Below are 15,124 nucleotides of genomic sequence, written 5' to 3'. Positions count from 1 at the left end.
GGTTATTATATCCGAACTACTGCAGCACCTCAGACGATTAGTGATACAACGAAGATGGTAACTTTCACTGAGTAAGTTAGTACTTTCTCCATTGCGCTTCGACCGAGGCTGTTGATTTTAAACTTAGTTCTAATTTTTTCAGCCCATTAGTTATTAAATACTTTGTTCTTTTCTATTCTTTTTTGACGATCCATAGGCGAAGCCATTCTTTAGTTTTCGAGTATTCGTTTATTCCAATCATACCTTATTCAACTATTAATTTAAGTCCCAATAACTCTGCCTTCTTTGCTTTTTTTCTTTTACAGTAGATCGATATCATTTTTAGAGTGTCAAATTGTTTGTCAATTACCTAAATTTTCATTTAATTCATTAACAAATACGCGACCGTTTCAAGGTTAGTTGTATTAGGTTTTTTTTTGTCAATTCTTTTCCCAAGTAAAGCTGTGGAATGGATGATTACTTCTGACAGCCCCGCACGCCGAGTTAACGATAATAAAATCTAGGTATCAGCTGGTACCCGTAGTTGCGCTCTAGCTCACACATAATTAGCGACCACGACCGAACATAAAGTACCCTCCACCGAGGCAAAATTTCACGGTTCAAAAGAGTTGTGTTTTAAAATAATGAAAAAAAAGCTGATTAAGAGTATATAAAACATGCGTAAGATTTACTTGAATTCTCTATCTACTTGATCTCTCTGTAATCTGTGGCATACTCATATAACAAAAAGAAGCGAAGAGAAATAACACCAAAAACATAATGAAAGCACCAAAATGAAAGTATTGAGAACTATCATGGATTAATCCTTAGAGATAAAATAAGAAGCTAGGATATTAGATACACAGGTACAGGTGTAGGTATATGTGTGCTAGATGTACAGAGTAGTGAGGTAGGTTAAAGCACGCAAACGATTTTGGAGATATTGTTGACAAGATTCCAGGAGGGAGATGTGCAATATGATCTTATACTCAGAAAGCAAACAGATGGAGACCAGTAGACCCACGACAGCTAACAAACAAATCTACCTTTAAGATATGTGTAAAAGCTAAGAAAAAGGATGGACATAACGGTTTAAATAGGAACCTAGTCCTATAAAAAAAAAGAAAAAAAATTGTTGTGTTTTATTATGCGTTTTTTAAACCTACCTTCTGTGTATCCGATATAAATTGTAGCATATACGCATGCTATTAAGCAGAGTTTACAAATTGATATAATTTCATGAATAAAAACAAAGGCTTTACTGATAAACTTAAAAATAACAATTTTACTTACCTAAATCTGTTACATGATGGTAACGTTAAAGTATCTAATGCCAGTTTGTTTATTTACATTTAGTATAGGTAGTTGAAATTTAATTATTTAAATTAGTTATATTCAGTTAAATTAGTTTATATTTAATATAGTTATTTTAATTCCCTTCGTGAAATAATTTACGACCAGAATTTTTAAATTTATTTACAAAATTGACAAAAGTAATAAACGTACAATGTTTTTCAGGTATTCAAAATCATTGGTCCCATTATAGCAGCTCTACTTCTGTCTGTGATTCTTGTGATATTATTCATACTACGAAAACGAAGGCAGCCCTGCAAAACTCCTGATCAGACAGCAGTGACGCGGCCGCTCATCCAGCCCGATCTGAATGCCAGTATCGCTCCCAGTGATCCGGTGGAGATGCGCAGGTTGAACTTCCAAACACCGGCTATGATATCTCATCCTCCTATCCCGATCTCCGAACTAGCTAATCATATAGAAAGACTGAAAGGAAACGACAATCTGAAGTTTTCCCAGGAGTATGAGAGTATAGAGCCTGGACAGCAGTTTACTTGGGATCATTCTAATATGGAAGTGAACAAACCGAAAAATAGATACGCCAACGTCATTGCCTATGATCACAGTCGGGTTATATTACCTAGTGAGGGAGGTGTGTTAGGTATGTTCACTGATAATAATATTACATATATTATATAGTATGTCATTTCTATACTGCTAAAAGTTTACTACAATTTGGATTTGTGTCCCAGTAATTATGTTTTGAATCAATAAATCAGTTAATGAATCAAGAAAAATTACAAACTTAATAATACAATTATATTTCACCAAACCGTCTTAATTATCTAAGTATATACATATTATAAAACTATTTTTTTTTTTGTTGTAGAAACTTTAAGCAAAGCGTTTTTAACCTCATTTTCTAAGTAGATGAGGTATCATATGAAGATATTTTCTTATACTTTTCTCAATATGTTTTTGTTTATTTCTGCCCATATAAATGTTGTTTGTTCTTCTCTTATTCTCTGCATGTTCCCTTTTATGATTCAGCTTTTTGACCTCAATTTTTTATTTTCTTAATTCAACTCCTTCAACATATTTCGCCGCTCATATTTTTTAGATCTTTTTTGCTCTTTTTTCAGCAATTTTTGACCTAAAACTTCTTTAAATGCTACGATTATTATCCATTTTTTGTATGTGGCTCATCCTTCCTATTCTTCCGGTTCTAAATCAGCTTTTAATGGTAAGAGTTTTGAGCATTGTTTTAAATGTATACATATTCTATCAGAATACTAGCAAAAAACTAACTTCATAATTACCTGTGTATTCTACGTTTTCTGGAGATTTTAATATACCTACTACAAACAGCGTTGCAAATATACGTCGCCAGAAAATAAGCTTTTTAATGTATTACCTAATAAAAATAGAAACTAATAAAAAATTATAAAAATTCATTGAATTCGTTGTTCTAAAATTTAAAAGTAAATTTGTTGGTGTCACTAGATTTCTTATATCCTTGTCTGATCTGATCGCAGACGTCGTTATTGCCAACTACTATTTCTGTTGCTGAAAAATAAAATCAATTGACGCATGGGTACGTGGTTTTATAAAAAGTATCCTCATGTATAATATGTATCATCATGAAATAGCCTCTTTAGTTGACCTAAAACATTACTATTTTACATATTATCAATTAAATTCGTCATGAACATCTTATACTATATAAAACAACTAAAGGTATAGAAATAAGGAGAAATTTTTTGTGTTTTGTGCTCTCTTGATACTGTTCAGTGTCTATTCTGAATATATTAACAAAGCATTACCTGATCAGAGAAGAAGTGTAAGTAAAACTAACTTTTAAGACACCCCTTACTGAAGGCAAGATAGATCAAGCAATAAACTAATTTTTGCGATGAGCTAAAAACCACATACGATAACTGTTCCAGAAATTACATTATTAAGATAATATAATCGGATACTTGACTACAAAAATCGGAAAAAACAGGCAATGCACCTGACCCTTATTGATAAAAAGCCTCTATAATAACACCAATTACAGAAACAGTCAGCTTCGTAAAAGTAGCTGATATTTTAATAAATGGCCGCAACTACCGAGGCCAGACCACTATCTAGTCAGCACGTATAGCGGGACAAGAACTCGAATTCCATGAAGTAGAAAGGCAGCAAAATAATTTGCCATAATATTAAACTCCTAAAAAGATTACCAACGATGAAATCAAAATTACTAAATATTGGAAAGATTAACTATTATGAAATCAAAAGGCAATCTGCCGGAACAATATTCAAGAAGCAACAAATAACATCCTAGGACTAGAAAAACATTCACCATGCAATGACTGCAGCAAAGAATAACCGAGAAAAGTAACAAACTTATAAACATCTTAGTAGAGAAGTACTTATATAGAAGATAAAAGCAAACTTTTAAAATTGATATACTGAAAACCAAATAAGAAAATTCTACAAAACCCTGAATAATACAAGAAAATAATTTAAAGCTAGGAGTAAAATGTGTATAGACAATAAAGTACATATAGTCATAAGTAACTAGTCTTTGCCGAAGCTGAAGACCATAATTCACTACCTCAGAGAGCAAGAAACACTACACAACACATCGTTTCATGTATTCTTCTCATATCTTCTCATATATTCTTTTGCCTTTATTTCTTACATATAGCTTCCTCCAAAGATTTACTAGTTATTGAAATGTGTGAGATTTCAGTGTCTTATAATATTAATGCCACAGATTAGTTGCATTTTTCCTGTAGGGGCATTTCTCGTAGGCAATTTCCTTTATACAATGTACAATTTGACCTTGATGACATTGATTAAGGTGACTTTAATGTCGAAAACTTACATCTTTTCAACGACAAGGTAACAACAATACCAAAATAAATATAATAATAAAACGTTGATAAATAAAATAATAGCATAAATGTGGCAAAACAGATTAAGGAATGCATAGAAACAACTAAAAAAAATGGATATAAAATACAACAATGTATAAAAACTTTTTCTACTATAGTTGCCATAGAACCAGACATGAATTTGGTAAAGCCTTTATACTTAATAATAAAGTCAAGCACTTGGTTATAGATTTTAAACCGATAAATCCGCGAATGAGCTGCTTAAGGATCAGGGCAAGTTTTTTAGTATTAGCCTTATTAATGTACATGCCCCAACAGAGGACAAGTAAGACGAAGAAAAAGACAATTTCTATGATGAATTAGAAAGAACATATATGACAATTTTCCCAGAAATGACATTAAAATAGTAATCGGTGATCTGAACGCAAAAATTGGAAGGGAAGAAATATATCTACCGCACATTGGTAAATATAGTCTCCATAATAATACTAATTCGAATGGACACCGAGCAGTCACCTTCGCAGCCTCAAAGAACATGATCGTAGGAAGCACATGTTTTCTACACAAAAAAATACATATGGGGACTTGGACCTCGCCTGATGGATTAACGAACAACCAAATTGATCATGTGATCATAAATGCTAGACACTTTTCCAACCTTATGGATGTCCGCACCTATCGAGGCGCCAATATTGATTCAGATCATTTTCTAGTTGGCACAAGAATTCGGGCTAGAATCTCAAATGCGAAGAAGGAGAGAAGTACCAAAACAAGGCGCCTTAATATTGAACTCCTCAAAAACCTGCAAACGGTAGAAAGGTTTCAAACCTATATCGAAACTAAATCCATAACTAAAGAGAATCTAACAGTTAGTGAACAATGAGAAATGTGTAAAAATTATATTAAAGACGCAGCAAATAACATTCTAGGGCCGTAAAGACCACCACCACGCAATGAGTGGTTCGATGCTGAGTGCGAGAACATTACAAGGAGAAAGGACAATGCATATAAACTGATGCAGGAAAGAAGAACCCGAGAAAAAGAACAAAAATATAAAGATCTCGGAAGAGAAGCGAAGTATATCCATCGGAGAAAAAAGCGAACTTATGAAAATAGAATATCGGAAGAACTTGAGGCATTAAAAAAGAAAAATCAAACAAGAAAATTCTAAATAATGCAAGAAAAGAATTTAAACCAAAGGTCGGACTATGTAATAAGGAGGGACATATATTCGATACAAAAGAAGAAGTATTGAAAAGGTGGGTGGAATACTATAAAGAACTACTTACTATCGAAGTAGAAGATCCAAATCAACCACCCCCAGGAGCAAGCAACAATACACCATTGGAGCCTCCATCAATTCAAGAAGTACGGGATGCAATAAAACACCTAAAACATAATAAATCTCCAGGAAGTGATGGTATACCCGCGGAACTCATTAAATGTGGAGGTGTTACTCTGACTAATCATATATATAAAATCATACTGAGAGCCTGGAATGAGGAACAAATCCCGGAAGAGAGGTGTATTGAGATCGTTTGCCCGCTACACAAAAATGATGATCAATTATAATGTAGAAACTATAGGGGAATAATCCTCCTTAATACAGCATATAAAATATTTTCGAGTATTTTATATGGTCGCCTGAGTACATATTCAGAGGAGCTTCTTGGCGAATATCAAAGTGGTTTTAGGACTGGTCGATCAACAACACACCAGATCTTTGTGCTAAGGCAAATACTGGAAAAAACCAATGAATTCAATATCGACACATACCATCTTTTCGTAGATTTTAAATCGGCCTATGACAGTGTCCTAAGAAATAAATTGAATGAATTCCACATCCCCGATAAACTGATAAGATTGGTTAAAGCTATAATTGGTTAAAGCAGGCATTTGAAACGCACGCTGGGCTGCGACAGGGAGATGCGCTGGCGTGTCTCCTTTTCAACATAACTCTGGAAAAGGCGGTCAGGGATGCCCAAATAGACAACAGAGGAAACATTTTTAATAAATCATCCCAAATTTTGGCATATGCAGATGATGTTGACCTAGTTGCCTGCACAACACGTAAGCTATAAGAAATGTATACTACCTTGTCAAATGCCTCAAAAAAATATGGGCCTGCAAATAAACGAGGAGAAAACTAAGATAATGGAATCAACACCCAACAATAGAGCCAGAAACATCGGCCACCAATTCACGGTTGATAACTCTACCTTTGAAGTGGTGGACAAATTCACACACTTAGGTTCCCTGATCACCAAGGAGAACGTCATGACGAAAGAAATCAAGCGAAGAATAATCCTAGCAAACAAATGCTATTTTGGACTGAGTAGACATATGAGAAGCAGAAACTTAAGCGAAAAAACAAAAATAAACTACAAAACCCGTATACAACCAGTGTTGACATATGGATCGGAGACATGGACCATTTCCAAGGCAGAGCAAAACCTCCTGCTTATATTTGAACGAAGGATCCTGAGAAGAATATTCGGTGGCATCTGTGAAAATGGAGAAGGAGGTACAACTACGAGATATATCACAGATATAAACATATATTTGGTGGTAAAGACGTAGTATCTCTTATAAAAGTAGGAAGACTAAGATGGGCAGGACATCTGGTAAGATCACAGCAGAACAACCCTCCTAGAAGAATCCTTGTCACAACCTGTGGGAAGTAGAAGTAGGGGTAGGCCAAAACTCAGATGGAGGATTGGTGTAGATGAGGACGGTAGAAAAATAGGCGCAGCAAACTGGCAACAGTTGGCAATGGATAGAACTGACTGGCGTAATAGACTTGGGACGGTCGAGGCTCTTTTATAGGGCTGTAGCACCAATGATGATGATGATAAAAACTTTTTAAGAAAATGTCATATTATTTTTTAATTTTTTGCGAAGTAAACGAACATATTGTTGTGTTTCTTTCAAAAAAAACGGATTTGGTGATTAAAAAATATTACAGATAATCTCTGAGTAGTATTTTTTCATTAAACAAAATTCAATTCCAAACAAAGTTTTTCCAGTTAATATTACAGAAAGGAAGAGAAAATTTAAATTGATTGAAACAATAATGATACGAAATATTTTATATAATTTGAAGCATACTTACTTCCAAAACCAAATTTGTCAATGATATACTTTGTTAATGATGAAAACTTGTGAAATTTGTTTAGAACAATTTGCGTACGTGAACTTATTTTATCTAAACTTGACCTTTTCATATCTCGCGTAATTTGATGTTTTGACAAATAAATTTGACTTTCCAAAAGGTTATTGTTTAATCCTATATACATTTAAAAATATGCCCTCGAGAAACATAAGATAAACTTGTTTTTATAGTAAAAACTACAGTATGTCCCTATGTAAAACAATGATAGATAAATATATAGTTTAATAAAAATTTGTATCTGTAGCAAAAGACCACATAATGGTATTTCTAAAGAAAAGCCTTCTCGGGCTTTTTCCTAGTTTCGGGATTTTGGGATTGTAGTACTTTTTTTATAATGGTCTTTAATTACTGTGTTTATATGTAGCACTTTGAGATATGGTTCAGTTATATTATTTACCACAATCCGGGTCCGGACGGAATTTATCCAGTTCTTCTACAGAATCGAAATTACCTTTTAGAGCAGTATTCTCTGCGTCATCTCGTACAGAGGGTGGATTACGTTCTGGAAAACCAAAAAATAATTCTGGATCCATTTCTTGGTATAGAGGGAGTATTCGACGAAAAAATCTACGAAAAAATCATAAGGTTGATTCGTATTGAAAGTAATAAGCTGCAGGAATAGAAACAAGATGCAGATTACTAGGTTGCATGCTGAGGAGCTGTGTAACACAGGTAACACACTGTTGAATGGCACTTTCGTGTTGATACTTTGTACTGTATAAATTGTATTGATACAGGGAACTGATACAGTGATACTTATGACACATCTCAACACAACGTATTAAAATAATATGTGATTAAGTGCCATGCTTAGGATCGATTGTATCTCTTTCCAATCCTTTCTTATCCAATAGGAATATATCTGTGTATTAAGGTAGAGATTTATGGAATCTTGCACTGTGCAAGACAAATTAACATGCGGGCTTTAGAACTTAATCGGATCAATATATGCACAAATAGCCATGGGGCTCTTAGAAGTCTTAAAATAAGAACTTAATAGTGTCTGGCATGGGTTCCAAGTTACCGGGTAATGTACGGTAATGACAGAGCTAATAAACTTGCCAGAATAACATCAGCTACAAAATTGTTCGGAAAAGAGTCGGCCATACGAATATATGCGATTAGCGAGAATATGCGCTAATACGGCTGAAGTGCTATGAAAAACAAGTAGGAATCAACTCAGTCATAACAGGCTTACCTACTGGATATGCTCTAATGGAGGGATACCTGCATACAATGGGGCTGTTAAGAGCTGCGTAATCTGCAGACGCTGTAGCAGAAAATCTGAAACAGTCAACTCCTTTCTTGCATGACTATGAGTCATTAGATCGCAAAATGCAAAAACTTTTAGAGACTATCAAGTGACTACAAAAAATATGGTACCCATCCTCTAGATCTTTACAAGTTGATGAAGGATCCCAGAATTCTGGAATGGGTATCATGAATGGCTCAAAAAAGGCATCCGGCTATCGTTGTACTTATCCACGTTATTACAACGATCGTGGATTCCATTCCAACTGACTGTTCCCCATAATTGACACAATATATCACCAATAGGTTTAATATAGTTTTTCACATCAGTAGTTTGTTCCTGGGTGGTAATTAATATTTAGATCCTTTTGTCGTTGTACATTTCGAGATATTTGGCAGCAACGGGTGGAGGTATTCTGTCCAAAGTTATAGGTGGGCAGGTTTGTTTTTTTTATGAAAACGAATGAATAAATTTACTCACTTATTCGTTTTATATAAGTCTTGCAATATTCCAAGACTTATATGCGTATAAATGCAATATTTATACGCATTGTCGTATTATTTGTATTTCAACCTTGAGGTAGATAAAAAATTGATCCAAGAAATCTCCTTTATGGTATTGGCTTTTATGGGTCTTGTGTTTGTTTATTTTTTGCTTTTTCATAAAATATGATTTTAGAATTTGATAAAAACAAAGATTTTTATCTTTAACCTAAAATGAAGACCTAGATTGTACACATTCTTGATGGTATTCTGATGTCTAGAAACTTAGCAAACTTTTATTTTCGTAGTAGAATAATCTTTTTATTTTCTAGGTCACTAGTGGTTCACTAATATGTACACTTGATCTATTGTTCCTTGTGACTTCTGAAATCAAGCTATTTGATTATTTCTTTTATAATGGGGATTCAGTAGAGTTTTGGGTATGAGAATAATTGGGCAACTTTCCAATACAAGAAGTACGGGTATTGGAAATACCAATAAATATTTGACAATCATTTTTACACTTTTTCATGTTATTTGTTGTAGCATTTTGTCAGTTATCGAGTCGTCCTAGAGCTCAGTATCAAACTGCCAAAAAATTGTGTTATGTATATTGTTACATATTGCTTAATCATTTCTGAGTGTGTACTTATTGAATCACAGATAATAATCATGTCTATTTGTGGAGGGAATAATTGATACGTTCTACTGTTTAACAAAATATATCTTTTACAAATATGCCGTAACAGCATTAACTTGACTTGCGTCAGGAGAAAGAAGGAAGATATATCAACTATTGCTGTATCTACCTTTCGTAATATGCTATCAATAATTTTTTTAAAGATAATTTACGATGAATTACTGTATTTAATATGTAAAACCAGTTATTGTTTACATGTTTACGAATAATAACAATAATATATTTTATAGGTACCGACTACATCAACGCCAACTACTGCGATGGTTACAGAAAGCACAACGCCTACGTAGCCACCCAAGGTCCCCTTCCAGAAACCTTTGCCGATTTCTGGCGAATGTGCTGGGAACTGAAGTCTGCAACTATCGTGATGATGACTAAACTCGAGGAACGCACACGAATCAAATGCGATCAGTACTGGCCTACGCGCGGTACCGAAACATACGGTAGTATGAATGTAACAGTAACAGAAGTCCACGAACTGGCAACGTACTGCATCAGGACCTTCCAGATACATAAAGAAGGTTACAGCGAGAGAAGGGAGTTGAAGCAGCTGCAGTTTACGGCTTGGCCCGATCATGGAGTACCGGATCATCCGGCGCCTTTCTTGCAGTTTTTGAGACGAGTTAGAGCTTTGAATCCCATGGATGCTGGGCCGATTGTTGTTCATTGTTCGGCTGGAGTAGGCAGGACAGGTAAGCTCATTGCAGTTGCTTAAGACCTAGATAAACTATGTATATACAGGTGGTTTTTGTATTATCCTCATTAGGTTTATACTTACAGTGATTAAACGTGTTCTGATTTTGATCTTTTGCTCTCGTAGATTATGTGGTACTTAACAAAAGATAATTCATATTACATTTGCAAAAAGTATTTAACAAAATTAAATTCTTCTGAATTGAGTTAAAATAACCATGATATAATTACATCAGAGGGGCAATATAGAATCTATGTACCTATTGTTAAAGCTAAAACAAGCGACTCACAGAGAGAATCATAAATAGAGACTTCTCATTCTAATATCTACTACATGTTTCCTTTCTTATTAAGTGTTCAGTGTGTAACAAAAAGAGTAATAAAAGAGACGTCAATTATGACGAATAAAGATGGTGATAATTATAACAAATAAAAGAAACTTACATGCTATGCTCGTCTTAAAAAAAAACAAAAAAAAATATGCATTAGAGTGACCACTAGAAACTCAAGAATTGAGTCAGCCAATTTGCATGACCGTAAAAGACAGTGGAATATGGAACAACATGAATAACAAACAAACAAATTTAATGGAGCAGACACTCAAAAAATAAATCAAAGATTAAAGACACTTTACTGAAGAATGAAGAACCTTTATATTGAAGGAGGTTTCTGTTGAGATAAAAATAAATGAAGCAAAAAGGTATCCAAAAACCTTGGACTTAATAAAGCTTCAATGTGACCGTTAACTTTAACAAATTTAATAAACTTTTTACATAGATAGAGAAGCTAAATATTAATTTAATTAAAGCAATGAATTTTACATGAATAAAAATTTTAGAGGAATAGCTTAAAGATATGAAATATGCTAATTTGTCGATGTGGCAAATTTATTAAAAAGATATGCTTACCGAGCTGGGGTCTTAAAAACCACTTCTTCCAAAAGACTTCTGAATACTAAAGATGAAGAAAACAATCTATTTACTAATTGATTTTCGATGGATTATATTGATTAGAAGCCCTAGTCATTAGACAATCACATATGGATTTGCTGTGAATTATTTGCCAAACAGGCGATCGGTATAATTTATATATTTAAAGAAATAAAATATTAAAATATCGTAGAAGTACCGTATGCCTGTACAAGTGTACATTGTTTTGAGAAGAGTGAGAAATAGAGATGGAGCAAAAACTGTACCTATATTTGAGTGTTCCCTTACACCGTGTGTACCTGAGAAAAAGCAGTGTGTTTAGTTTGTTTTCTTGCTTTAGCGCTTAGCTATTTAGCCAGACACAGTGTGTTTAGTTAATTATTTAATTTACTTAATATTGTGTTTTCGGTTTATAAACTACACAAATGTGTTTATGCACTAAGTTGATTTTTGAAGATCTTAGAATAGACAGAATAAAATAACAGAATTAAAAAAAACATTTGTCGACAACAACTTAGTAGATTAGATTTTAAAGAACATAAAGAAATTTGCAATCTTAGGAAAGATGTCCAGAAAGTGAAAATACGATTTTAAAAATCTAAAATGAATTTATTTTAATTAGATTTAAGTGGTATACGACGCGCAGCTATTAAATAACGAGACTGGCGCTTTAAAATATTTTATTTTGAGTTCATATAAATTTACTTATTATTACCTTCAATATACATTCCTTATTCTGTCCCTAAAATGCTCTTTGCGAATCTGCCATTTTTTGAAAAATTGTAGATCTTTCTTTCGGCTTCTTCGGAACGCGTGCCATTTTCTATTTCACAGCTTCAACGGACTTAAATAATACTTTAAGGCAAATTTCACCGAAGTAAACAAATGGAAGTCGCACGACGCAAGATCCTGTGAATAAGGTGGATGATCCAATGCTGGATTACCGTACTTGCTAAAAACCTCTTTACAGATAATGCGGAATTTGCACAATGTACAAGATTGACCTCAACGTATTAGATGTACACAGGAAGAAGAAAAAAACTCATACAAACATATCGGACGCTAACTTTGAAAAAGTCCTTTTGTCTAGTTAGATTTCATTTAGTACACAGTCTTTGTATTCTCCATAGCATTAGAGCACTATAGAATATAAACTACAAAGTAGAAAAGCTAAAATAATAAATATTCACTTCTTTCCTACCATTACACATATTTAATACAGATATGTTTTCTTTTTCAGGTTGTTTTATTGTTATTGACTCGATGTTGGAACGCATACGTCACGAAAAAACGGTAGATATATACGGCCACGTTACTTGCTTGCGCGCACAACGCAATTACATGGTTCAGACCGAAGACCAGTACATCTTTATTCACGACTCGCTGCTGGAGGCCTACATTTGCGGCCTGACTGAAGTTCCCGCCAGAAATCTGCACTCACATATCCAGAAACTGATGCAGCTCGAACCCGGAGAAAACATATCGGGCATGGAACACGAATTTAAGAAATTGAGTAATATTAAGACTGATTCTTCACGTTTCGCTACTGCTAATTTGCCTTGCAACAAACACAAAAACCGTTTGGTACATATCTTGCCCTTCGAGACCACCAGGGTGTGTCTTACACCATTGAGAAACATCGAAAGTTCGGATTATATCAATGCGAGCTTCATAGACGGCTACAGGTATAGGAAAGCTTACATCGCCACCCAAGGACCGATGTCTGACACTACCGATGATCTCTGGAGGATGCTGTGGGAGCACAATTCTACTATTGTTGTAATGTTAACTAAACTTAAGGAAATGGGAAGGGTAAGTCATTGTTATGAGTATCATAATATGAAAAATCTTAAAATTTCAAGGTAAGAGGAAATCAAATCTGGAAAAAATAAGTTCATATATTTTTTTCTTCTGCACACATATCTTTTTTATTGAATTTGTTGATATAATTACTCCTCATTACTTTTTAAATCTCTGGTAGCTTAGAAGTTAAAATAATTTTTTTCGATGCCAAGCCACGCTACGCAGTGCTTTGATTATTATTTTACTTCTAATGTAAGTTGATCAACCGACTTTTTCTTAAAGTGACACAGATATTGTTTTGAAAAGTAAATTTCACATTTGTTAATGATTAGCATTTAATAAATGCGTCGCCCATATTATACAAGAGTTTCTCATAGTTTTTCGTATAAAATGTGTAATTTTCTTTGTTATTGAAACAGTAATCTGTCATCAGTAATCTGTCATCTCAAAATATTGTTTTTAGAAGTCACATCCAAAAGTCGCTGTACTCCTTCCTGACTCTACATGACTGTTTTATCAGTATATCCCACATTATTTACTAATTGTCAACCTTTTACTCAGTCGACATTGTTTTCGACGATTTTCTAGATTTTTGGGAATGATATTTAGCTTACTTTTTCTAGTCTAAATCAGCTTGTTTGTTGTTTTTATTGTATATGAATAAAAATTTATTTTTGTCTTAGGAAAAATGCCATCAATACTGGCCCAGTGAACGATCCGTGCGATATCAGTGCTTCGTTGTAGATCCAATCGCAGAATACAACATGCCGCAGTACATCTTGAGGGAATTTAAAGTGACTGACGCACGAGACGGCTCGTCTAGAACAATACGACAGTTCCAGTTTACCGACTGGCCAGAACAGGGTGTTCCTAAATCTGGAGAAGGATTCATAGATTTTATTGGACAGGTCCACAAAACGAAGGAACAGTTTGGACAGGATGGACCTATCACTGTGCACTGCAGGTATGTTTGGTATAATTTATTGACTTCGTTCCTATTTTGTATAATCTTTATTTGTATTCTGTTAGAAGTGTATTTGATAATTGTATATTAAGCAGTTTAGTTTATTTATCATATTTAACATAAAATGCTTTATATTTTATTTAAAAATCGAGTTCGTCTGAAATGCTCATATGAAATGAGAAAACCTCAACGAAACCTCCTATTTTCTGGATCATAAAACTTAAATTAACACATCTTTGGGTACCTGAACTAAGGTACCTGTGTACTTTTTTTGATGTGTTAGTCACGTAACTTCAAAATGGCGGATTAACGTTATTTTATTTAATTATTATTTAAGAGTTATCATATGGCAAGTAATAGCTCATTTGAACGCTCTAGTATCACTTAGTATCAGGGACGGCTCGTGATAGTACAAAAAGGTGAGGCAATAACAATTGTATTAGCAAAAGACTGGCAACGAAAGCTCGGATACCATTTTACGTGGTATGCTGATATTTAGAGAGAGAAGTTTTTTCCTGGCTTTTAAGTCTGTGACAGGTTCATACTCATAATAGCTGTTTTTTAGCTAAAAATAGTTACTAATACCACATATCAAAACAGTATGAATCAGATGTTTCGTCCTTCCTTGGTTTCATGAGAGTTTCTCACCTTCCATAGTTTTGAATGGTAGCTTATATCATTGCTCTCATCCACCTGCCAGGAAAAGAACATTGATTTTGAAATTTTGTCCTCATTTTTTTTATTTATTACAAAAGCAATTGAATTGATCAATTTATTTTGTATGGTTGTATGGTTTTAGATGTCCCAGAAAAAACCGATCTAGGGTCATTATCGTTTTCTAAAAATGTTTTGAAATTAGGGTCAAATTTACTAACAAGAACAACTAACTCTTTGAAATTCCCGCGATTTAAAGAATTATTAGATTCATCATACCCCTAAAAAGGCAACTCCTTCATACAGAGGTGTAACATA

The 15,124-nt window shown here is 33.9% G+C and overlaps 2 protein-coding genes across 7 annotated transcripts in view; one reads left to right on the top strand and one right to left on the bottom strand.

Moving 5' to 3' along the window:
• The window catches only part of LOC140439543 (ribonuclease P protein subunit p40-like), a 110,509-nt gene that overhangs the window by 3,069 nt on the left and 92,316 nt on the right, over positions 1–15,124 (bottom strand). The window lies entirely within an intron of this gene.
• Positions 1–15,124, top strand: part of Lar (tyrosine-protein phosphatase Lar) — a 1,676,858-nt gene that overhangs the window by 1,638,823 nt on the left and 22,911 nt on the right. For all 6 annotated transcript variants that reach the window (XM_072529515.1, XM_072529513.1, XM_072529514.1 and 3 more), the window contains 4 exons: positions 1,498–1,933; positions 9,994–10,455; positions 12,626–13,197; positions 13,872–14,152. In XM_072529515.1, coding sequence (XP_072385616.1) covers positions 1,498–1,933; positions 9,994–10,455; positions 12,626–13,197; positions 13,872–14,152 — 1,751 coding nt within the window. The remainder of the gene's footprint in view (positions 1–1,497; positions 1,934–9,993; positions 10,456–12,625; positions 13,198–13,871; positions 14,153–15,124) is intronic.

Source organism: Diabrotica undecimpunctata, chromosome 4 (assembly GCF_040954645.1).
Source record: "Diabrotica undecimpunctata isolate CICGRU chromosome 4, icDiaUnde3, whole genome shotgun sequence".
In the NCBI taxonomy this organism is placed as follows: Eukaryota; Metazoa; Arthropoda; class Insecta; order Coleoptera; family Chrysomelidae; genus Diabrotica; species Diabrotica undecimpunctata.
Note: the sequence above shows the minus strand (reverse complement) of the source record. Positions and strands in the feature narration are given on the sequence as shown.